The following is a 24,287-nucleotide window of genomic DNA, read 5'->3' on the forward strand; positions in this document are numbered from 1 at the left end:
CCCTTTCTATACTTATTACGTATATGTATATATATGATACTCCTCACCGAACACCACTCAGTAGATCATGCATGTCTAACTCGCCTGCCTTAGCGTAGGTCACTGATCTAATCGTGCATCCCCTCTCTTTCTTAATCTCTCTTTCTCTTTCACTTTCTCATTCTTTTCCTTCTTCTTCTTCTTCTTCTTCTTGACACAATTCGCCGGGAGATCTTTATAAATGGAGTTAACGTAAGTACATAGAGGAGAAAAATGAGGAATAATCCGATCGGTATTGCGACATGACTGAGCAAAGGCGCTCGATTTGCAAGTAGAATTGGATGTTTCTCGACGAACACGAGTTTCAACTTCTCAGACTCTGCGTCGCCTTGCTCGATACGGACGACTCGAATCGACGACGCGGAGTGTGTTAGGCCGTGAACATACGGCAAGCAGTGAACGGCGAAATTGGCATTTGGAACATCGGCATTAGCTGTGCCATTATTTGTTTCGTTGCTCCGTATGTTCGCGACCTTATTCGCGACGCACCGTGATTTAGACGCCGCGTTGATCCCGTAATATGCGCTCGCTACTTCCCCGAGAGCGAACTTTAAAACAATTGTTCTGATGGCGGAGCAATTACATAATTTTTCTCGAAAGACTCTTTCGATGTTCTCGAGTAGATTGAGAGCTCGGAGAACAAAGAAACCGGGGACGTAAGTCTTTGACTAACGCCTTTTACTCTCATTGCCAGTCGCCCTTTTGGCTCGTAATTTATTCTTGCCTCGACTTTCAGTCATGAGTCGGTCCGCCTGTAGCGTTTCTCTTCGACTTTGCATATTAATCACGCGAACCGCGCCTCTTCGAGCTATTTAAACGGGAATCGTTTTATCTCGGAAATACTGGACTGCAATGCGAGCGACGGGGCGTGGTGCCACGGCTGCGCTTTTCGACGCGAATCGAATCTTCGCGAGATACCTGGTCGCTCTATTTCGAATGGGAAACGACTCTTCGCAATTTGGAATCTGAAACTCTTGCTGCTGAAACTGAGAGAAGAATATCGACAAACCGCTTAAAGCGGAAGAAGAGTATACCGTCGATGGTGTCATCGATATTTGTCGGTGCATTTCATGGCTCATCCACGGCTGGGCCGATCTATCGTTTCCGTGAAGCCTGAAACCGGCAGGGCAACGAATTCTTTTCGCCCGATAAAATATACGGGTGCCGGTGTCGTTCGAACAAACCCATTTTCACGAGAGAGCGGGAAGAGATCTCTTTTGGAAACAAATGGCCCGAAAAAGCCCCGGCATCGTAGATTAAGAGAAGAAAATCGGGTGAATGGCATCTTAGGTCCCTCGTTCGGAGCACCCTTCTCGACAAGTAGTCGTCTCGGATATAAAAGCAATAAGAGTTGGCGGCAAGAGTCTTTGAACGTAGCCGGGAAGGCAGTAGGTTTGGGTTGAGGATGGTTCGGGTTGAGAAGGACGATCGATAGCTTGCCTGCACCCTCGTCATCGGTGTTGTCGTGGCCATTCCTTAATTATTAATTGCATTCACCTACTTCTAGTTGCTGTATCGTAAGTGCAGTGACACGTTCCAAGGTCACGAATCCCCATGTTTATTCACTCGATTCCCCTCCTCTCTTCGTCTGCTCGTACAAGCCTTTACACTTACCTCCGACGTTGTCGCGCGGTATTTGCGCGCTTCTTGTCAATGCTCATCGCTTCAACCTCATTGAACATTCTAACGACAGATATATACATACACAATCATTTAGCGTTATATAAGGTGTTTCAAAATTTGATTGAACCAGTTATGAGACACGAGTCGTGATTATTATAGTGTTCACTTATATGAATGAAACAACGAACAGAGTTCAAGCAGTACTCTTGTAACTTCTACAATATGTACATTTTCAGACTGCCTTCAAACATAATTAGTATAACCGTGATAGTCGAATCTCGTTATAGCGCTAATGAAATATCAAACTGTTTCGTATAACACGCATAATACGTACATTCATAAAAGATTCCTAGAACTGTTAGAATAATTTCACGAGTCACTGTAAATCTGACATACTCGACGATTACGTTAAGTGTTCCAAAATATTGAAACGCCTTTCTGCAAATGCACTCTACGTTGCTCCAACGTTGCTTTCCTCTGTAATTTTGATAAACCAAACGTACAGCCGTGAGTTGGCACCTGCTGTACACCGAGGCTGTTCCCTCGGGAATATGTCGAATGCCCATCACTCTCGATGACACGCGTCAATCTATCGATACGATTTAATCGACTGCTACTCTTCACGCCTCGATGACTGCTCACCCGTGAACGGTGGCTACAAAAATGTTCTTTCACGTTGGAATAGTACATGTCGTTCGGCGAGCAGCGACGTGGAAAAGTCGCATAAAACACTGAAAATAGAAACGTAACGACGTTCGAGGTATACGAACACAATCTAGGTCGCACTTATTGTAATTGCTCTTCAGGGTTACATTATATTTTTCCTTTTGTTGCCCTGTGTAACGAGACTCGGCACTTTTTCGCAACAAAACGCGCTGCAAACGATTTTCACGTGAACTTTAAACGTTCGCAAGCGCATTCAACGACCGCCTTTAACTTTTGTTAAACTCGAAAAAATGTACGCAAACGTAGTACAGTCGACTTGGCCAAAATTTCACTCTAGAAGAACTGATTTAGGAGAATACCCATTAAAGAAACGATCAATTAACTAGAAACTAAAAGAAATTGTAATATCTTTGTTGAAACATTTTTATTCCTGTTTGATATCAACCCTATGTGCGCAAACTGAATTGTTTATGTCCACGTTTAAGCTTTTACCGTTGTAGGGTTTGAAAAAATCAGAGAAAATGGGTGTACACTAATTCAAGATTTTACTGAATCGTGCAAGCATTTCTCAGTCAAATATTAAAAAGGTTTCTCAGACAGAGCCAAAGATTTGGGAATGAAATTTCTGTGTGTTGTCTATACGGAGGGTTAATATTCATAATAAAAATAGAAATAAATTATCCTCGTACGAAAATAAAATTATTCGGCTTCCCAAAGGATTCGATTATCGCGTGTCACGATTAATCCGGATAACCAAACTTCCACTGTAGCTCCACCTTATTTGACTCGGTTTTGAACCACTTTCGATGCCCGTCGATACATCTGCATCGCTCCTTTGAATCTTCGATATATTTTTACGCGACCTACCAATGCTCCGGATCATCTACTAGGTTATAGCTTTTCAAGGACGGTTGCAGTCGGCCCCAATTATTGATCCTTTGAAAGCGGCTTCCGGGTCTCGCTCGCAAACACTCGGACAAAACTTGAGTGGGTGAAACAGCCGGGGCCGGACCTGGAGCCGTGGTGGAGTCCTGTGTGGAGAGAGGAACGAGAGAGCCGACTAAAATGGAAGGAAGGAAGTCGAAGGGGCAAAAGCTGAAAGCGGAGCATGAGTGACGGGTGGCAATGGGTGTTTCTGAACGTTTTCACCGGATCCTCGACTCCTCGCTCTCACGCTTTTCCCAATCTTTTGGAGACAATTCTGACTTCCAGATCTCGAGATCGATCGTTCAGAATTGCTCTGTCAAGAAACCAGATTATCTTCGCTGTTCTGACGTCTGTAACCTCAGTTTCCATTGGTTTGTCTTGATGTCTATTACATTGGCTTTTTTAATGAGAAACTATCAAGGATTATGATAATACTGTGGTTCGTAATAAAAACGATCCTCGTCAATTACGTAACGCTTTCCAGTTGTCAGAAATAGGACACGATACATACGGTGAAACCTATCTATATCCTGACTTATTGTCGAATGAAAATTAACTGGTTTTATAAAAACAACCTTCAAAGTTGTTTCCTATCGCAATAGCTTTTGTCAAATGAACAGAGTTATTCCTGCTGGTAAGATAGTTATTTTAAAGTATACGGGATCGATGTTTTCTTAAGCGTTCACACGTATCGACGTAATTTACTCTGATAACAGCACTTGAAGGAAACGTAGTTGAAATGACGGTAGGTTGTTGACTTTGCAAAGTTCATAACTTCATGATTTATAAATCGATTTAATGGAAAACTGAAATTGTTGGATATTTTAATTTCAGATGACATGCACAGCCGAAGAAAAGATCAAAGGATCGAGGCTTGTTTTTGACAATGAACTCTTCAATTTCTCTCACTGCAAATGTCATCTTTCATATATCATTCATTTGGAATAGCCCGTAAAGGTCAGTCTACCATCACCAATTTCCAAGCTGGAAAAACCAAAGGTTCGAACTGCTAGATAATCATAAACACCGGTGAAATCGTATCCATTGCCTATACTGTATAACCTCGATAGTCCGGCTGATATATGCAGAACGCGAAGCTATAAAGTATAGAGACCTCGACCTTGCCGCGAGTCGATGCCCGAGTTGATCGAATAAGTGGCCTTCACGGAATTCGAACACGATCCTCCTGCACGCTCAGCGATTTGCTCGCCGGAGATCCTTGATGAATATCCCATACAAGTCTGCCGCTTTTAAGGAGACAGGAAATTATTAGGCGCGTCGAGCTACGAGTATCTAACGGGTGTTGGTTAAAATTTGGAAATACGGCCTGTTCGTGCCATGACACGTTATGACACGCGAATTATGCTTCGAAAAGGCGCTGTCATTTCAGTGGACGTGCTTTCAAGCGCATTATTAAGCTTCAGCAGGGCCTCTGTCAGATCGTTTAAGTTAAGTGACTCGGGTTCTCTCGCACAATAATCTATCAGTTAATAACGTTAGCGAATCGACAAGCCACAGGTTAGAGGTTTCTTTCTTTATAATTTTACAAATTTATATTTCGCGTGGAATAATAGGATAATTTGTCACTCGTGAAACTTGGTTGTAAAATTTCATATGATTTATTATAAAACTTATTGTTATTATATTAAAAGATCTATCGATACTAGTGATTTATGAGTTGTAAAATCTCGCTAATAATATTAGTTCAACTGTGCAAGAGAGCCCTGAACCTTAAAAAGAATCGGTTTCACGGTTTCGCAGATGTCCATTCATCATACGAACTGAAGAATAATGGCCGTTCACCGATTCCTGTGTGCTGCTATAACTTACGTCGATCATTTGACGTTGAGTATCAAACAAACTCGAATAGCGTTTCGCCGTTTTCGATTGGAGCGGAATAAAAATGGTCTTCTCGTGCGGTCGGTAAAGGCAACGTTTAATCGGATACTTAATGATTTCGGTACACTGTGAGCGAACAAACGCGCAGGAAAAAAATGATGTTCGATGAAGTCTCGTTGATCCCTTGCTCGTTTTTGACCGAAATGAATAATGTGTACCCGACTTTCTCCCGTGGAATTTCAATTTCAAGAGAGAGAGAGCTCCTCGTCCACGATTAATGAGAGTATCGTAGGAAGAAAATGCAGGCGTTCCTTTCACGCGAGATGGCGAATTTTCTGGTGCAGCTTAATCGCCGGTCATCATCTCCATGAATTCTGCAACACAAAAATTAACAAGATTAGCTTTCACGCTACGATGTAGTCGAACGATGCTACGTGTGTGGTCATTAAAAAATTCCATTTTAATCCATTTGCCATTAAAATTTGTTTTCCTTCGCTGTAGAGATTGACGATGATATATACCTTGGTCATAAATATTTCCATGCGATTCTACTCTTCATATTTTATGCTATGAGGCCACTGGAAGTAACTAAAAAATAAAAAATACTAACTGCGTTCAATTTGAATTGAACGTCGACAGAATTACTTTACGGTAACATTAAAAACGTCGAAAATTAAAGAATGTTCTTTTTCTTTTAAAATTGACGGATGCCTTTCCATTACGCATTTCTTTCGGTATAATCGAAGAAATTAATTACGCGGCAGGGATGATCAAGAACGTTGGTTCGATGAAAGGGAGAGAAATCATGTTCAGCTGATACCTCTTTACAAATCTTATTTCCGGTAAAGGTTCGTATCGTCGACTGACGCGGGATAAGCCGAAATATTATTGCGAGGTAGTCCTTTTCATTTCGTCACAGCGCCAAGAAAATGCTTCTCCTGGAAAGCAAGTAGGTCGTATCCTTGATCCTTTATACGGCCTCCTCGGAGTTTTTTGAAAGAAGCTTTGGAACGTTGGTATTAAGACGTTCAAGGTTTAATCAAGCCCTCGTGCAAGCCTTCGTAACGAGCTCCATAGATAGGAGAAGCTAGTCGAAAAGTTCATGTTGCCAATATCGTAACCATTTTTCGTATCACACCGGCAGATTCTTTTCGTAAAAAGAAGTATCATGTGTAATTAAAACATTCTATGGTTAACAATTTCACAAATTTGGTAATCACTTCTCCGTATTAAATCTCCTAATGGTGCTATTATTTCGAAATCGTTGCTGCGATAGTAATTCCCTTAACTTCGATAGAATTTTGATAGAAAAATTGCCTAAGCCAACAGGATAGTTCTTATCTAACTTTTTCAAGTTGTTCGATTGTATGAAACAAGTAGCGGTTGCAGTGTTTTGTCTCGCGATGTAACATTTCTTGTATCAAGGGGCACGCGAACGATAGAATAGGATAATTTGAGGAAACGCGATACTCACCATCAAAGTCAACTGTGCCAGAGCCGTCGGTATCTATTTCAGCGATCATGCCGTCCATTTGATCAGGTGTTATCTGATCATCCAGAGCTGCGAGGATCTCCCTGAGAGAGCTCGTTGGAATGTAACCGTTACCCTCCTTGTCGTAAAGCCTGAAAGCCTCTTTTAACTCCTTCTGCAGGGCCTCGTCGTCCTCCTCTTGAAAGTGGCAAGCCACCCGATAGAAGGAGTCGAAATCTAATTTTCCGCTGCCTGAAAGCCCAACCCAGGCCACGATTAAAAAAAAAATCCATCTCCAGATACTGTTCTCTCCTTCGAGGCGATTCATCGACAGTGTAAACAAGCTTCTCTCAGCCTCCTTTCCGATTCCGTTTCGCGGTCGCTTTTTCATCGATGGAAAAATATCCGAGACGATATACTTGGTAGCCTTCCAAACGCTTGCCGGGAATAAATTTCAAATTTATATCGGTCATCGAAATATAATTCTCATCGATCGACTAAGTTCGTGGGAGTGGATTTAGAGAAAAGGGAGCGGCGGTCTCTTTTGTTATGGGGGTTAACGGGAGTTCGAGCAACTTTCATTTCATAGAACTTTCATGGAATCTTCCGCAACGTTCGAGCTGCATGTGGCGATCGTTGGTTGCCTTCGTCCGAGTTTTATGACGAACTACTAGCTATTGAAAAAATACGTAGAAACACTGGAATGAAAGTTGAAATTCGATGAATCACTGCCAACAGAGGATATCGTTTAATTATGACACGCTGATTCTGATCAAATTTCGCAAATTCATACTACGGATAAGAATATTCAACGCCTTTTAACTTTCATCTACGAGAACTGGCTATGGGAAAGTAGCTTTCGAGGCTCGAGGTTGTAAACAAATCTTTTGGAATATCTGAAAATCTACCAACGAATAAAAAGTCACCACTCTCAATGCATAAAACGAATCTCTAAGTTTAATTCCCTTCGTCGATTCGACACTAAAATTTGTATAATTCCCAGTTTAATTATAAATAGCATCTGACATTCGAAACCACTAAATTTCTATCTCTTAAGAACAATAATTATTCCACGTGTACCATAAATCATTCGGTCGAAGCCCCTAACATCTAGCATAAACAGAGTATTTGGAGTCGACATCGACGTACAATCGTACAGAGCGAACGATATCTGCATAATAATGCGTGCTGATAAAGCTAGGATAAAGGATGCGATGTCAGCCACGAGCATTGTCTCGATTTCCGAGGCAATTCGACGAGCTTAAAGTAATTCCTTTCGGGCGACTTGGTGTCACAGATCGACGTTACGGTTAAGTATACTTCGCCCGAACGTTGTAGAGGCAAACACGGTGGCTGGAATAGTTCGATCGCGGCTTTCTTCGGCAACTTTTGCTTGTATCGTGGTGTCAACCGGGAGGGAACTGGCCAAGTTCTATTTGCACGAGATGCAATTAACGTAAGTCCTCGTGCAACGATTCGATTTGCAAATACTTCTTTTTTAATTGCTTGTTTGCAAGAGTTTGCTCGTTGGCAATTGAGACTACTGATAGGCTTTTAATCGGCATATCGTAATTTCGAATAAAAACTCACATCTGTTGATGACACGATCGGTTGATAAAAGACGTGCAACTTTGTTCATTACAATCATTGAGCAACGGCTTGGACACTTTGCCACGTTCGAAACATACTCATCGTGCCAATAATCGTATCACTCGGAGGTTAATTTTTATAGATACAACAAAATGAACGAGTTTTTAAATAGTTTACTCTTCTTGCAATCCAACGGTATAGATTCTTTACGATCTGAAGTTCCCACCAAGATAATAATTCGTAGAGCTTTTAACAATTTCCTAACAACTTCTCAGCTCTACTTTGTTGTTCTATAAGCGTCTTACTACTTCCCAGCGAGGGTGTAATCCGTTTCCAAATGCCAGACCAAAAGGCTGGCCACTACTTTTAAGTTAGTCGGCTCTTTGAATCTTCTCTCGGATATGCACGCGTGGATAAGAATTCTTTGAGGGACGCACTGTCTGATGTGTTCCGGCGGTGACTCGATATATACGCGAATAGCGAAATACGAAAAAAGTAGGCTGAAGGAGGAAGCTCCGCCTCGACCCAATTCTTTTTTGCTGTAAAAAGGAGCCTACGACGAGACTTGGCGGAAGATATCTCCGTAGAAATCCTGAAAGGGACCATTCTTCCTTTTGAAAAACTAGTCAAAAGAAATCTTAACGCAGATATCAACGTATGATATCCGCCGTTTGAATAAGCCTGCTGATAAAAGAGGAAATTATCGCCAGGTAGTCTCTTTCGATTATTTCGCTCTTGTACGAGTCCATAACGTCAAGCAATCATCTAGAAACGACGACACAGAAATAGGGGCTAGGGTATAGGCAGTGCCATTAAAATGGATTAGCAAAACTTAAACGCTGCGTGAAACAAATAACGAAACTGGCGAGCCCTGGGAAAAGTTTCCACGCGTTCGCGTCACTTAGCTTTCGTTACCTACACACGTGTTTCCCCGTTTTCTCAGCCATTATATCATGAATTATTTGGCCCCGTTCGGTCGAACGAAGGCATCGATCCGCGGAGTACCAATGTCGTTCCAAAAATTGCTATGAAACTCGCGAAAAATGCAATAGAATCGGAACTTCTGCTGCGTCCCAAATGCCCGTTACGTAAAAATTCGTAAAATCGCGATATATATATAAGTACCTTCTTCGTCTTCTTGTTTGAGTAGCACCTCGAGCTCGTGATCATCGAAAGTGTGCCCTAGGGTGTTGAGGATTGTTCTTACTTTTTCCTTCTCGATCCGACCAGACTTCGTTGAATCGAACATGGAGAAGGCTCTCCTGAGCACTGTAAAATATAACGAATCACTGCTTCTGTATCGCTTATCGTTTATTTCGCTGTTATCTTGTTAGCGTACAGTAGCTGAAAGTATTCATACGATTATCGTAGGAAATTAAGTGTACAAATTAATTTCGTTGAATATTTTCCCTTATTGATATAATGGTAATTTATCGTTTATATACTTTTGTAATTTGAAATATATATATATATATTTGTAGCAAATATCTTCTAGCTTTCAAACTCTGTTTGATCTGTAATTTCAATGTATTTCGTATAACACGCGTAATATAATTCATCAGAGGTTTCTACGAATGTTCGTATTATACGAATGTTATATCCGTAAGCAACTATATGTTGAATGCAGGAGTGGAGAACAAAATTTCAGGCATCTTTCGTATCTCCTGAAAGATTCTGGACGCGTAATCGAAAGGCATCGGTGCTTCTATTGACTTAACTGTATTTATTTACACGGTATGCCAACGGCGTATATTAAAATAACGAGGCCAAGTAAATCAGCGGTTTATTTCGCGATACAGAGTTGGATTGCGCAATCGGAGCGCCACGTAGTACCGTGACGCGTTCCGAAACTCTGTGGATAGAACGAGGGAAAAAGCGTGGGCGGAAACGAGAAGACAGGAGGTGTAACATTTTTAAGAAATTCTCGCGTATGGACTACGGTGTTGTTCGGTCGTCGCCGCGATAAATCGATTCGATTTGGCAGAGGTTCGTAATCCGGTCTGGCCACGTTGAAGCGACAAATCTTAATGAACAACCGTACACTGGAAGGGGAAATGGTCCTTTGAAGTCCCGATGCCTCGCCAATGTAAAATACAGACCAGCTGCGACCTAAATCTTAAACATTCTCGACCTTCTTTCGTCGAATAAACCATACTTGTTGACGCGTCTGGGATTTAACGAAATGCCGGCGCTGTATGCGCAGTGTCTATTTGTGCGAGCGGAATTCCGTTCCACTTCATTTTCGCCAGTTACGGCCGAGAAGGTTCGCCTGCTTGGTTTTACTTACTTTTCAGCTGTTCGTCATCCTGAAACAAAGAAGAAATAACGTTTCGATACAATTTCACTGTTGATGATACACGAGAGAAGCACTTTTCGTTAACTGGATCCTATTCACTTCGGAAACGGCAGGCCGATCGAACGAATTTTGATAGAGTTTCTCGTTGCAGATTTAATTCTCTGTCTGTCAATTACTTCCGATATGGAAAATCGATCATAGAATCGCTGGCGTTGCGCCAAACTGCTCGATTTTCTGCCGTTTCGATACAGAATCCTTCGATCAATGCGTGCCAATGCAACAAACGTCACTAAGTTCCGCGATTTCGCTTCTCCTCCACTTAATTAACAAATTGACTAACCATCTTCGACGGTTTCAAGCAAACTGAACACGATGCGTGTGTCCCTTCGTTCTTCCACACTAATGGTTTATCCGCACTGGATATCTTTTATAAGCTCAGCTAGAACGCATGGTAGGGGAGGTGAAGAATTTCTCTCATCCCTTCCTGCGAACTATCGAAATTCACAGCTTCTCACAGCGCAGACAGACGACGCCAATTCTCACTGCTATAATGCTACCTACGATTCGCCGTGTAAACGGTTAAGTAACATGATTGAAATCACCGCTAATTTCAAGGCCATCTATCATTCGCCCTAAAGCGTTCGATCGTATGTCCATCATCTGCACGTTCTTGTACGTGAAAATTACTACGCGCGTCTATGAGGAAAAATATTTCATTCGTTCTGATCAAATGGAACTACTCGAGACAGCCTGAGATCAAAAACATGGTTATCGGTGTTATTTGCGTTAAAGCGTTTCCTCTAAAAAATTTATTACGTGCGATAGAATGTAGGATACGCGATCTATAACGCAAGGAATATTATTTAAATCACAGTTATACGATTGTTTTCTATATGGTTGGCGAAGGCCTGCCAAAAAGTTTGAGGGAAAAAGCAATAAAATTTTCGTAGACCGCAAACGTGTTGCGAGGAGGCGGCCGAGAACACAGCGGCAGCCAGTGCAAAGAAGTGGGGGTGCTGCTATTTCAAAACATTCCAGACTATGATACTACTGCTTTCCATTCAACCACCACATCGTCCAACGCAATATATCGCCGATTCTTTTTACTGGTTACTAAGAAATTTAATATCCTCGAGACCTCGTGAATTCATGGAATTATTCCTCGAAAGAATTATCCGATACTGGCGCCTTATGCGATCGAACGAAATTGGCCAGTAAACGAAATTGTATCCGACCTACGTTGAGCTATCGACCGGAAGATGATTAAAATTCCTCTCGTTAAAATTCATGGTACAATTCATTCAGCAGCCAATGATATTTATTATCGTTCTTCGTCGACGTATAGCAGCATGTAGTAAAGATTGCGTAACAGTGTAACCTGACGCATCGTAACGTAGAGAAGAACTTTATTATTTCACGTCGAGTATGGTAAACGGTAGCAAAGTGCAGTTCTTACTGCGTTTTTTCGGTCTGCCCTCGCCAGTGATATAGTGCTTTTCGTAAGAACGCGGTAGACGGCAAACGCTATAATTATCTTGTCAGTCCCACCCACGCAGGGCATGCCATCTCTCCACTGAATTATTATTTGAATAAACTGGCGATATTTTTAGAATGTCCAATACCAATTGAGAGTCGCTCTATATTTATACCTGAGCCTACCTTGCCGAGTAATTGGGCGAACGGTCGACGAACTTGCGTTAAGCCTTTCATTTCGTTAAGTGGTCCCTATGGATCGTTCACATTCTTCGATCTATTAAAAAATATCTGAATTCTTCGGCGAATCTCCTACATTTATTTTTATTTCAGCTTTGGTTTTTCAACCTTCCATTCTGAATGATCGTGTAGCCCAGATTTTTTTCGCCTTCCTTTTAACGTGACCAAGGTTCTTCCTCTTGGCCTCGATGGGGCATTACGTGTAGCTCGATCGGCAGTTTGTATCAACTAACTCGATTTATTTTCTCCCGGCGGACATCCGCGCCATCGGAATCCGACTTGGTTCCAGAGATTCGAATCTGCTCGATTGTTCGTCACAGGAACGAAGGGGCAGTTTGCAGGCTTCTGTTATCCGTTTATTCCGCGATAACGACGATATTCGATTTACAGATTCGCTCCGTTTTCGATCTATCGCTCTTGCAATGTCTCCCCGAAGGTTTTTCAAACGAGATTGTACCATCGGCGATCGTCTCTGTCTGTGTACGTGTTTATCAATCGTTGCTGGCTCGATCGTTACGCCGGCAATCTTTATTCGACGGCGTAAAACAGGAACAAAAGGAATGGATTCCTATTGAGATGTTGCGATCAAACGGATAAACGAATTCAGGTAATTAATTCCCAGTGGAAAAGCGGGCAAGAAACTAAAGGCGGGACTGGTTGGCGCCGATGATCGAAATCTCGGAAAGTACCATGGATCGTTCTATTGCGTGTCATTAGCAGAGATCCGAGAACAATGGCATGGGATGTACCTCGACCCCGAAACGTTGACTCGACGCTTAGTCGAATTCTTTGCCGGTAATTAAGGATATTGTTCATCCTGAGACTTTAGATTTTTATCTCGCCGGGAAAAAACGAATTTTTATTCGGATCAGAGAGAATTGCAGACCCCTCGATTATTCCAGAGCTGGTTTCTCGTTAGCCGTCGCCCGTATTTTCCACCTCTGTGCCACAACTATCTCTGTCCGAACATATCGGAAAACCTTTTTTCGATTAAATCATTTCACCGAAAGACAGAGAGACAGATTTGTTCCCAGATTAAACGACTAATTGTAAAATGTGGACAAAAGGTTGCGATAATTACGAATCACGGTTTGCTCGATCTGCGATACGAAAGACGTTCTATATACTTCGACTTTGATATATATGCAAGTTGCATCGATTGCATCTCGCGAGAAGTTTCGTCTCGAAAAGAGATTTTTCAGTAAACGCATAAAAATTCAGGCTGATCGAGCAGTCCGCATATTTTTGTATAGACAGATCGGAAAGGTAGATAGAGAGGTGAAGGGCATCAGAGATAAGTTTGTGAACGGGACAAAAGAGATTCGTGAACAGCGATGGCCCAGTTTCGCTTTTGGCTATAACAGCGAACTGTGTGCTCGATAAACAACCGTTATTTTGCAATTCCTAATGTTCATTTTGCCTGCGTCCTGGCGGAGCTCGTAAATTCACCAAGTGTTTCCCCGCGAGTAAACGCAATTGCCAACGACCGTCTTCGAGACTGTCCCTCGAGCCGATGCTCTACAGAATTTTGATCCTTCTAATTATATCGCCTGTTTCAGCAAGAGAATATTCACCACAGAATATTCTCGCGATTGCTCTCGTTGCAGTCCAGTTGAAGGTCGATGCGGGAGTTGTTCACACGTCCGAGTAATTAAACCCGGAGGAGGAATTATATAAGCACGTAATAACATTCGTTTAAAAGTCGCGGAGCAAAGCGAGAAAAAAAGAAGATGAATTTCAGCGTGACCTCGCTTCCCGATAATTTAATTCCCGTTCGGTACGTCCGAGCAGAACAATTCGAACGATGCTGCGCTTTGATTATCCTCGAAATTCCATCGATTCGTTTAAGTGGGAAGAAAAGCGCGGCACACGTCCAATAGAAGTATCTTTGTTATCGATAGTCAAGAGATCTAACAGTGGTGTTTTATTTCCGATAATAGGCTCGCAACAAACCAGCAGATGGAGTAGGCCATGTGAATCAAAAGGGCTCGACAGGTCAGAAAGCGCCATTGACAGCCGGGCAGAAGGTGGCGCCTGGTGCGAAAGTTGCAGCGAAACCGGCTCAGAAACCCTCTGCTCAAAAGGGACAGGTTAAGGTTACGCCGAAAGCAGCTTCCGTGAAGACCGGCAAGAATAAAAAGAAGGGCCAGAGGCAGCAGTACGACCTTATCGTCACCATAAATCTGGTGAGTAAGAATAATTTCTCTCCGGAGCGTTTAGTTGCAAGCGTCAGCTGCGGTAGAAACGGGCAGTCGTAGCCAGACACGCCTCTATTTTACTCTAATACCGACTAGACAGCGCGCAGTAGAAACAGTCTGTTGTCTACTAGACGCGTCTGATCTAGACAGACCTTCCTCCTCCATTAGATGGTAGCACGGGTCGTAGAAGAAAAACGCGTGGAAAAAGCTGTATTTCTATCACGCTATCGTATCTTGGATGTGGATCTTCATTTATTTATAAGCAGATAGAATTGAGAAATAGGTGGTCATTTAACATCCGCGCGTGTCGCAAGCAAAGGTTAATTCATTGACGCAAGAGATACGATCGAATAGAACGCGGAACGAGTTTTCCATTATCTAAATTGCCTTCGTGTATCGTTATTTTCAAACGCGGGGCGCCAGTGTTTGTATCAATACGGAACGTCCGTAAAAATAACCGTGCATTTTAAGAGATTCACACGTGCGACAAAGCGGGTCAGGGTGTCCGTGATTTTTCGTCGCGACAATCCAGGAATAGTATCAGACACTTTCACCTTCTCCCTCGAGAAACTATACTTTCCTTGAGAAAGACATATACCATATTAACGAAATATCGATTACGTTTGTGGATAATAGGTAGACATTATTTTGAGTTCAAGAAACTTGATTCTCATTGGCAAACGAAACGCTGTAACAGTCCGATTATGCAAGACCAACATCGTCCAAAGTTAGATCCTGCAAAATATTTGCCGCCATCTCCGTAATTGCAGTCGATGTCCGTTTAAATCATTGTTGATTCAGTAGACTAGGCGTGCCTTACTATTGGCAACCGGCGTTACTAGAGAGTCCTTTTAGTCGAGCAATCGTGAACAGGTGTAAAGCGAGTGGCGCGTAAAGGTACTCGCCTTCGCGACGACGAACGAACATACATCCTTCCCCATTTTCGACAATCGTGTTTTCGGGAACGCGCGTCGTTTGCCAGACTGTGCCACCAACGCGAGCAACTTGCCATTAACGACGAAACAGGACGAAGGAGAAAAAAGGATGGAGTGCGAAGTAAACAAGGAAAGAACTGCCAACCAATGGTCGGAGTCCACTGACAAGTTAAAAACAGCCGAAGGTTGTCGAAAAGCTCGCACTCTGCCCTAACTCGAATAATGCGACAATAGATAGTTACGAGTATCAGTTTTGTGGTTCGTTCGACACGAATGGTCAGCTTGAGGTCTTTGACTTTGCTCCACTCGTTTGCGATTCGGAATATGATTTATCACGGACGCGTATTGAAAAATTGACCGCGGTGTGAATTAAGTTCGCGTAGGACTGCACGTGACATGGCGTTCGGGAGGGGAGAATCAGAATGAATTCGAGACGAGACGAAGGATCCGGCGGCACCAACAAGCGGTGACGTTACCGCTCGCTAGTCCATAAATATTATTTGTGTTCGGTCCTGTAGTCGCGCTAGTTCGATTGACGCGTGGCAGCCTCTTCGCAACGAGAGACGGAAATTTATTCGTGCGACGAGAAAAAGCTTGGGCGAGGCTTTGTTTCCGCGCTCCTTATTTTAAAAGGCTCCAGTGAAATTAAACAGTTTCTTTAGAGAATCTGAAAAAACGAAACATCGTTCACGGAACACCTCCACTGTCGGGGACAAATGTAAATTTAAAAAAGTGCCTTGTACAGAGCCAGTTGCAATCGTGTTAATCGGTGAAATTAGTGCACGTGACAGTCCTCGATATGGCAGACGCGGAGGAAAAGTACACGACAGCTTATGGAAAACTGCGAAGATTGACGAGTACTATAGATGGTCAGATTCGACAAATAAGCGTGAGTAACGATTGCATTCGAACTACGCTTTCGACCCTGCGATTTATTATGCTTCGATCTTGCTTTCATTTTAACGAGAGGAAAGAACTATTAATATTCTAAGAAAATCTTTAACACGGAATTGGAACGGGCAGTAATACATATTAATAACGAAGCTCTCAGAAATCAAAGATTCGCTCCACTTCTTGCAAATTTCTCAACTTCATCGCTCAAGCACGCAATTAATGTTCAGTTTTCAGGAAAGGAATAACTTATTATCACATTTAATAATATCGCATTTTGTTCGAGCTTTTTTGTTCGACATTGAAAATGATGAAAATAATGCAACAAGGTTAAAAAATTATTCTGATCGATCGTATACTTGAATTTGCTTTTGATACGTTCAATGTACTTTTGATACGTCGCAACTATAGCATTCGGCACGCATTATCTTTGTCGGTATTAAATCGCATCTGTCGAACTGTTATCTATTAGCCGCGTGTTTGAGTCGGCGGCACAGAATTCAAAGGAGTCGGGTAAATATATAAATGCAGGCACGTTCACTCGTAAAATCCAGCTGACTTTTCGCGAGTTTATGCGAACCGCTCTCGGAACTGTTGAAAAAGGACGTGACCCAGTTGAATTCCGACTCTATTTGCTTCGAAAGAGCTTCGAAGCATCGAAGCAAGAGCTTTCGGCTAAGACGGGTCCATTCGACAGATTCTCCTGTCCCACAGTGCTTACGATTACCGAGGGTATCCAGGGACGTAATCCGTGAAAGTCATTTCGAAGTGACATCGCTGAACGTTTCCAGAATACCGAATAGACAACCTGTTCGTTCTGGAATTCTCAATTAATGCGAAACCATATGTCGCGCAACAGAACGAGCAGCTGATCTTACTTTGTCTGGCAAAACTGTATGGGATATTTCGAATATAACCGTTTATTTCGGTGAAAATTGCAACATCGTCGATTCGACTGTAGCTATAGATCACTCGGTAGCTAACTTACAACCGAGCTTAACTGACCCATACTGCTTATAGCGTGCTTCATTAGCGTTCGGTTCGTGGAAACCATTTCTAAGACGACCGTAGCAACCGCAAGCGTCGGGGGATTTCTGCTTCGAGCGCATCGTAAAGCGATTATATTCAGCACGTAGCAATCGCGTCGAACATTTTCATCTGCTTAAGTACTCGCGTTATTTCTCAAATGAGACTGCGGTCGATCTTTCTTGTCGAGATACACAGTCCAAATGCAATCCCTTAGGGACGGGGTTAAGGAGAGACAAACGAAGCATGCACAGATTCGAGAAACTGTTATAAAAGTCAAAGTGACACGGAAGACTATCATCTAATTGTTTTCAACAATGTATACTCGTTTTACATTTTTTTTTTTTGCAATTGCTCTCTTTTTAATTTTTAATCGTTTTTAATCGTAAATGTAAATCAATAGAATAATTCATTTTTATACGTTTAATATATTTTGATAAATGTAATTCTAATTGTAAGTCGTTTAGATTCGAATAAAGTACGATGCGAAGGAAAACGATTCAAAGAATATACGCAAGCAAAGAAATATTTCTCTCGACTATTCTGTTCAGCGAGCCCGTTAGTCTCTGTCAAGATGTATTTGGGGCATAAACGGCCTTACGTTGGCAAAGTCACTTACACCAGAATGAACGCGCGGATGCTGATAGCGGTTCGCAGAATTGCTGCTAAGTCAATGTCCCTCTAATCGTGTTAACGGCATATGTTCCTTAATCTGCTGTCTATTAATGCTGATTTAACAATGTCGGAGCACAGTCGTCTGTAGAAGGCGGATAAGCCAGCAGCATGGTATTACTGCAGATCAAGCCGTTAGTTAGGACAGGATTGTTAATTGTGCGAATTATACCTACCCCCTATCAATGTTTACTTGATCGAACATTCGCTTAAAAGCAACGTAACCACTTGAACTATAGTCGCTGTATAAGAACCGAAAATTGTTGGCTGGCTTTATAGCTATGAGATACTTTCATTAGAGGAAAATGACTAAATGTGGGGTAGTTTTTCTAATATGGAATAGTGCACTTAACATGGAATGGGGCTATCTTTTTAAATCTGACAGATGAATATCTTTCAAGCGGCTATAAGCGGCTATGTCACTCATTCGTTTTAGTACGGCACACGTTGTGTTTCATAAGTCGATCGTACGTTGATGTGGCAGGATCGTTTTACTTTGTTCCTGTGCGAAATCTTTCAACGGTATATTCTTTGTGTTTTTTCGTATTTGTTACTATTTTATCACACTTATTTGTGTATTTTCTTGTTGCTGATATATTTACTTGCGCGTGATAATTGACGAGTGAAATATTTATTCCAAATATATCGTAGATACCCAGTAGTAATCTAATTATGGAATATTTCATATTTAGATCACTTCTTTCTTATAGGTTATTTTATTTATAAGATACCAGGGCATATAAGATATCCCTTCTAGCATAAGGAGAAGTCATCAAGAAAGGAGACTATGGACGAAAAAAATAGCCATGAAAGTGGTTTGAGACAAGAAAAACAGCAGACCACTTTCAAGTCACGAGAACCACCTTATTCCGACTTTGTGAGAGAAGACAGCCATTTTTTAACGTAATTCTTTCAAAATGTGATTTTATCACAAAAAAGAAAACAAGATAAGAAGGATAGAACTACTTTTTGATGACATTTGAAATATGAAATTTCTAATATTATATTTGACGCAGCCTATTGATAATTGCGTTACGTACGATGATACTTAGAATGTGAAATTTCCTGTATTTCATTCGACGGTTCTCGATTGATACTTTTAAACAGTTAATTGTCATTTTGACGAATCAAATGGTATTCTATAATCCGATCTCGTTACGCACTACGATTCGAGAAAAAATTAATAAGCCAATACGGCAATTACCGCCGAGGAAGCTATCCCACCGTTAATTTGATTAAATTAATGATACTTCGACTGGAATTGGCATCATTCTGCAAACAGAAGTACAACATGCGATCGCGGCAGCCACCGGTACATATTAAGTTTTGATGGGACATTACGCTGAAGTTTAAACCGTGTTAATCATTCAATTACCATCAAACGTAAACGCCAGCGGATCGTAAACTACTTTGACGACCCTCTAATTTAACTTACCCTGTGTGTTTTTTTCCTTTTCAGTCTGAATATGGACTCACGGAGGATCAAGTGGCCGGTAAGTGGATCTTCGGTATCAACTTTACCATTCACGCTTTCCTTATCGCGTAGTAAAATGATTTTAACGCTTCGTACCTCTGAATACCAAAAGTGAACGCGAGAGATATTCTCGTTCGTTTAATATCGTGCTTCGAAAACTTTCCAACTGAGAATTCAAGTGTCTGTGAACGTACGTACGTTAACGAGTAGAACGGAGTTTTTCACACGCATAATGCGTTTCCCCGGCACTCGACGTTTCACAAATTAGAGAAGCTGTTGATGATTTCCGTTCCAGGCAACGTCAAAAATTACTTGCTTGTATACAAAAGCGTGGTTTAACTTGCCTCGGAGCGACGCGGCTATTAAATTAATCTGTGCTGAAGTATTTTACGTCTATGCTGTCGTTCGTGAAAATGCCCACATTTTCGTCATTCTCGCAAATTAATAACTAGAAGCACTGCTACCTTCTTGTAGAATCAGAATGTAGTTTAGTTCATCTGTATATAGTAAAAGTCAGTATATTCGCGAGTCACGACTGAATTAAATCTGCTCTTGTTCGTTTTGTATGTTCAGATTACCATTGACAATATGTTTCCGCGCCTCCAATATCTCAACGGGTCCAAATTTCGTCCCCGGACCTAATTTAGTCCTTCGATCGATCTTATTTCTTACTATTACTTGTATTAGCTTTTATAAAACAATTATCACAGATCCTCGTTATTAAGTGTTCAACGTAATTATACAAATTCCGTCGGATTGAGAAATTGACTTGCTTTTGGATAAATGTCAAGAACGAAATTTGTATCCCAACATAGTGTCACATACACGCGTACAGAGTGTTTTTAAGCAATTTTGAAATCGCGTTAAACGAAGACGCTGTAGCAATTTTTTGATCGCGTATTCACAGTAATTCGAAAGTGTTCAAACAGTTATGAGCGGTCGACTGTATAAAGCCACGGGAAGAGGTCGTCTAATTTGTGAAAGTAGCCTTACGTAAGTACATATCCTGTCACTCGAGCTGGTACGTGTTGCATAAAAGATCGTATTTTGGTCTCACGTGACTGCGATCATTGGCCTTGTGGTTGATTCCTCGGCGACGAGGAGCTTTTAGAATTTTTTGCCATGGCACGCGAGCGAGATATCGTTGATTGCGGCGCCTGGGAAACGACTGAAAGAGAAATTGCCCACTCGTTTATGCACATTAATGTATCGTCTGGTGTTTACGTGGTGATAAACGCAAGGTGAATGCAGACCGATCTATGCGGCAAACGATAAGATCAAACGGCGACGTCTAGAAACTCTTATTTGCCGGCTGCATACACGTTCTCGCCTACTTCAGCCATAATCTCCCGGACTTTTATGAATCGTGATACGTATTTGTTTCGTCGCGTGATTTATCGTGCAGCCAACGGAGCAATTGCTCGCTCTATAATTAAACGGCGAACCCGACGTTTACCAACTCCATTTTCCCAAACTGGATTCCATCGGTATGTCAGATGACGACCGTGGTCTTTCTCGTGGTCCATTTTTATATCGGGTGTCTCACTAGTCGCGATACAACCGGCAAGAAGATGATTTTACCCGAAGAGATAGATCGGAGACGTGGAATAAAATTAGTTCGTGGAAAGCTTGGTTTTCGAAAAAATCTAATTAATTTCGACGCTAAGAAATAAAAGGACACGAGCCAGAGAGAAGCACTGAGCTGTTTTTTGATCGGTGACGAGGATGTGCATTAACATCCACGAGATTCGAGGACACTCTTTTAAATCCGCTTGTTGTTTGACAAACATTCAGCGAAAAAAGAAAAAATAACACGAGGAACACGGTCGCTCGTGTTTAGCTTCGCGATACGCTTGCTTTCATTTCCACGTCCTTCGAGTTTCCTGATTTTCCGACTTCCGCTAGAAAAATGTGAAAGTTCGATATGCCGTTGTCATTTCCAGATAGAAAGGCTGTGTATCGAGCCAACGGCAAACACTCTCTTGATGAATGAATGCGAGAAAGAAAAGGGACAGTAAATAGACGAAATGGGTCGGATAAAAGGTAAACGCGCAACAATGGCGATGGAAGCATTGTCTCGCGTAGATGCACTGATGAATCAAACAGGACTACTTTAACGAACGCATAGACTCGTAAACTATTCACGATCCTCTTGTCGCGCGTACATTTTTACCACACGGTGCTCGGTCCGGACGTTGTGAAAATTTATAACATCTCCGACGAGTCCGCCGTGGCTGGCCACTTGCCCGAAGCTCGCGCGATCTCAGCTAGTTTTGCACGACTTGTAACGCGTGACCGAACATACACACGTACATACACATACAGACCGCTCTTGATTAATAGACATCTAAATCCACGATTTCTCAACAATACGACGACAGGGAAAAGCATTTGTTGTATATCGTTTTATTGCCAAATTTCCGCCAAAGTTTTTCGTCCGTCGTTATTTACGGCTCGGTTGGACGACCCCTGGAATTTCTACAGAAATCGTCGCATCGAAAACGCAGGAAAAGAGAGAGAGGCAGGGAGAGAGAAATTATTTTCGTGCTTGAAAACTGAATTCCAGATGCATTCCAATCTCGAAAGTGCCGTAGGAAAACGAGACTAAAAGCATGTATAACGTTCGATTCGATCAAACTGAATCTGTTCAAGAGAAATGCAACGCGTCGAAGATGACACTTGACCTCTCGGTTGCGCTGACAGTTTTAATATTACGAAGGGAAAATGATCGAGATCAGATCGTTCGATAGATGATCGTCGATCAATTTTCATCAACGACGAATTAACGTGCGATTTATTACTTTAGAATTCAAGGAAGCGTTCATGCTCTTTGACAAGGACGAAGATGGCACTATCACTATGGCGGAACTTGGCGTGGTTATGCGATCTTTGGGACAGAGGCCGTCTGGTAAGTGAATCGTTACGTTATTTGAAGAATGGAAATATTCGGTACAATATCAAGCACGTGCCATCCACGTGTATCAAGGTAGACACGATCTGGCTAGAAGCCACGAGCTGACGAAAAGCTATCCACTTGCGGCCGAAATATATAACGGTAATCTAAACCGCCAACCCAACCGCTGTATTGTCTATTAGCTAGTAACGCAAAAAGATGGTTCGTGAAATTCTATACAGTCAATTCAATGACTGTTTTGTTTTGACATTATGAGCAGCGAAATACAAAGTGTGAGCAACATGTGTCACTTCATAGTTTCTTTCATTTGTATCGTTTCAAGTTTTCTATCGCAGTAGGGTACAGCACGTGTATTACAACCTTTAGTTTTATATAAAACATAACATAAAATATGGTATGGAATTTTCTAGTTAAAATATATCTTGTCAATAATAAAATATTTTTTCGTGATGCTGCATGTTTCGATGTATGTTAAAGAGAAGAAAATTCTAGGAACAATTAATTCTAATATATCCCGCTATCATCGCAATATATCATATAAAATAGTATTTAGCTCTTGGTAAACGTTAAATATTAGGAATAGTAACGTGGTTTTTAAACGCTTCTCAATTGTACGACTGCGAAGCTGGCACGAAGAGTTTGAAGCGTAACGCAAACTTCTCGAAAGCGGTTCTTGCTAAATTAATATCCCGGGCGGCAGTTTGAAGGTTTTCTAAAGACGACGAGAGTTAAATGGTAGAATTCCCGAAAACTAGACTGTGACAAGAGCTTAGGGAAAATTACCTTTCGGCCGATCCTAAGTCAGAAACTGCGACGATTAGGCGCACGTGCAGACGCGAGTAATTAACTACACGTCGAGTTCTTCTGTGTCTGCTCCTCGCCGGATCTACAAGGGAAATTAAACGTCTTCCACGAGACGACGATGAATGCATTACACGCAGGAATTAGAAAGAGGACATGGAGAAAATCGCATGTCGCGTTTAAGCGACGATTTAAGAGCTTAAAACACGAATGATCTATGTCTACGTTTGTCTCTTTTTAAGAAAACAAAAGGTTATTCTGCGATTGTTTAACTTTTCCAACAAACAGTTCGTCATATTGCGTAACTGCTATAAGTTATAATTATATTACAGAAGAATTGTGTCTAAATCGTGAAGTCCTGAAACCATAATAAAACTTGTTCTCGTAGAATCGCTTAATTCTTATTCGATGATAAGCTTAGGCATAGATTATTTTTCATAATATGCTGATTCCATCGTGCTGCGAATATCTCGCAAAGAGAATATATCTTCTGAACAGTAGTCGTTTCTGTCGTGAACAGAATTCAATTATTTTAAATTTTTCAACAAGATAACTTCTTGTTACCAGAAGAATGTTCATGAAACTTAATATCTGGCTGATTTCTGATTTTATAGAAACAGAATTACGAGATATGGTGAACGAAGTGGATCAAGATGGCAATGGTACCATCGAGTTCAATGAGTTCCTGCAGATGATGTCAAAAAAGATGAAGGGTGCCGATGGAGAAGACGAATTGCGCGAGGCATTCAGGTATTTCAAAGTTCTAGAAGGTTGAAAATACTCTTGTAGGTGTATGTGAATATTAACAGTGAAACTTGTGTGTCTCAGAGTGTTCGACAAAAACAATGACGGCCTGATCTCATCGAAGGAGTTGCGACACGTAATGACGAATCTTGGAGAAAAATTATCGGAGGAAGAAGTGGATGATATGATCAAGGAAGCGGATTTGGATGGCGACGGAATGGTGAACTACGAAGGTAATTTATTCTCCTTCAATATTAACAAACTATTCATACTCGTTTTATATTGAATCAAATTTTATATTAAATTATATCAGATGATATTTAATCAAAGACAGTCTGCCGTTTATCTAACGTAATACGTGTATGCATGTATAGCCTATCGTATTCGGAAAATATAATTCGATGGCCACAAACTGTATCCGTAATATATCGCATGACTCATCATAAAATCATTAACTTTTAAAACGAA

At 41.5% G+C, this 24,287-nt stretch overlaps 2 protein-coding genes across 8 annotated transcripts in view; one reads left to right on the forward strand and one right to left on the reverse strand.

The window, feature by feature from the left end:
• LOC126922727 (neo-calmodulin-like) overlaps positions 1 to 24,287 on the forward strand; it is an 85,918-nt gene that overhangs the window by 53,817 nt on the left and 7,814 nt on the right. For 6 of the 7 annotated variants that reach the window (XM_050735587.1, XM_050735590.1, XM_050735589.1 and 3 more), the window contains 5 exons: positions 14,105 to 14,350; positions 19,346 to 19,379; positions 22,167 to 22,268; positions 23,690 to 23,825; positions 23,904 to 24,052. In XM_050735587.1, the coding sequence (XP_050591544.1) occupies positions 14,105 to 14,350; positions 19,346 to 19,379; positions 22,167 to 22,268; positions 23,690 to 23,825; positions 23,904 to 24,052 (667 nt within the window). Of the gene's footprint in view, positions 1 to 14,104; positions 14,351 to 15,820; positions 16,187 to 19,345; positions 19,380 to 22,166; positions 22,269 to 23,689; positions 23,826 to 23,903; positions 24,053 to 24,287 lie in introns of those variants that run through there. The other variant, XM_050735592.1, reaches the window with a different exon arrangement.
• Positions 5,171 to 10,926, reverse strand: LOC126922747 (troponin C-like). Its single transcript, XM_050735617.1, has 5 exons — positions 10,792 to 10,926; positions 10,443 to 10,461; positions 9,281 to 9,424; positions 6,569 to 6,817; positions 5,171 to 5,468 (listed from the first exon to the last, which is right to left on the reverse strand). The coding sequence occupies exons 1-5, from the start codon at positions 10,792 to 10,794 to the stop codon at positions 5,440 to 5,442; spliced, it is 444 nt and encodes a 147-aa protein (XP_050591574.1). The 5' UTR covers positions 10,795 to 10,926; the 3' UTR covers positions 5,171 to 5,439.

Source organism: Bombus affinis, chromosome 12 (assembly GCF_024516045.1).
Source record: "Bombus affinis isolate iyBomAffi1 chromosome 12, iyBomAffi1.2, whole genome shotgun sequence".
NCBI classification, from domain to species: Eukaryota; Metazoa; Arthropoda; class Insecta; order Hymenoptera; family Apidae; genus Bombus; species Bombus affinis.

Bases quoted from the DNA above. Each gene is read 5' to 3' on its own strand.
- LOC126922747 (XM_050735617.1), bottom strand. The intron at 6,818-9,280 runs GTACTTATATAT...TTGGGCTTTCAG, and splicing joins CAAACAAGAAGACGAAGAAG to GCAGCGGAAAATTAGATTTC. The intron at 5,469-6,568 runs GTGAGTATCGCG...TTTGTGTTGCAG, and splicing joins TGGCACAGTTGACTTTGATG to AATTCATGGAGATGATGACC.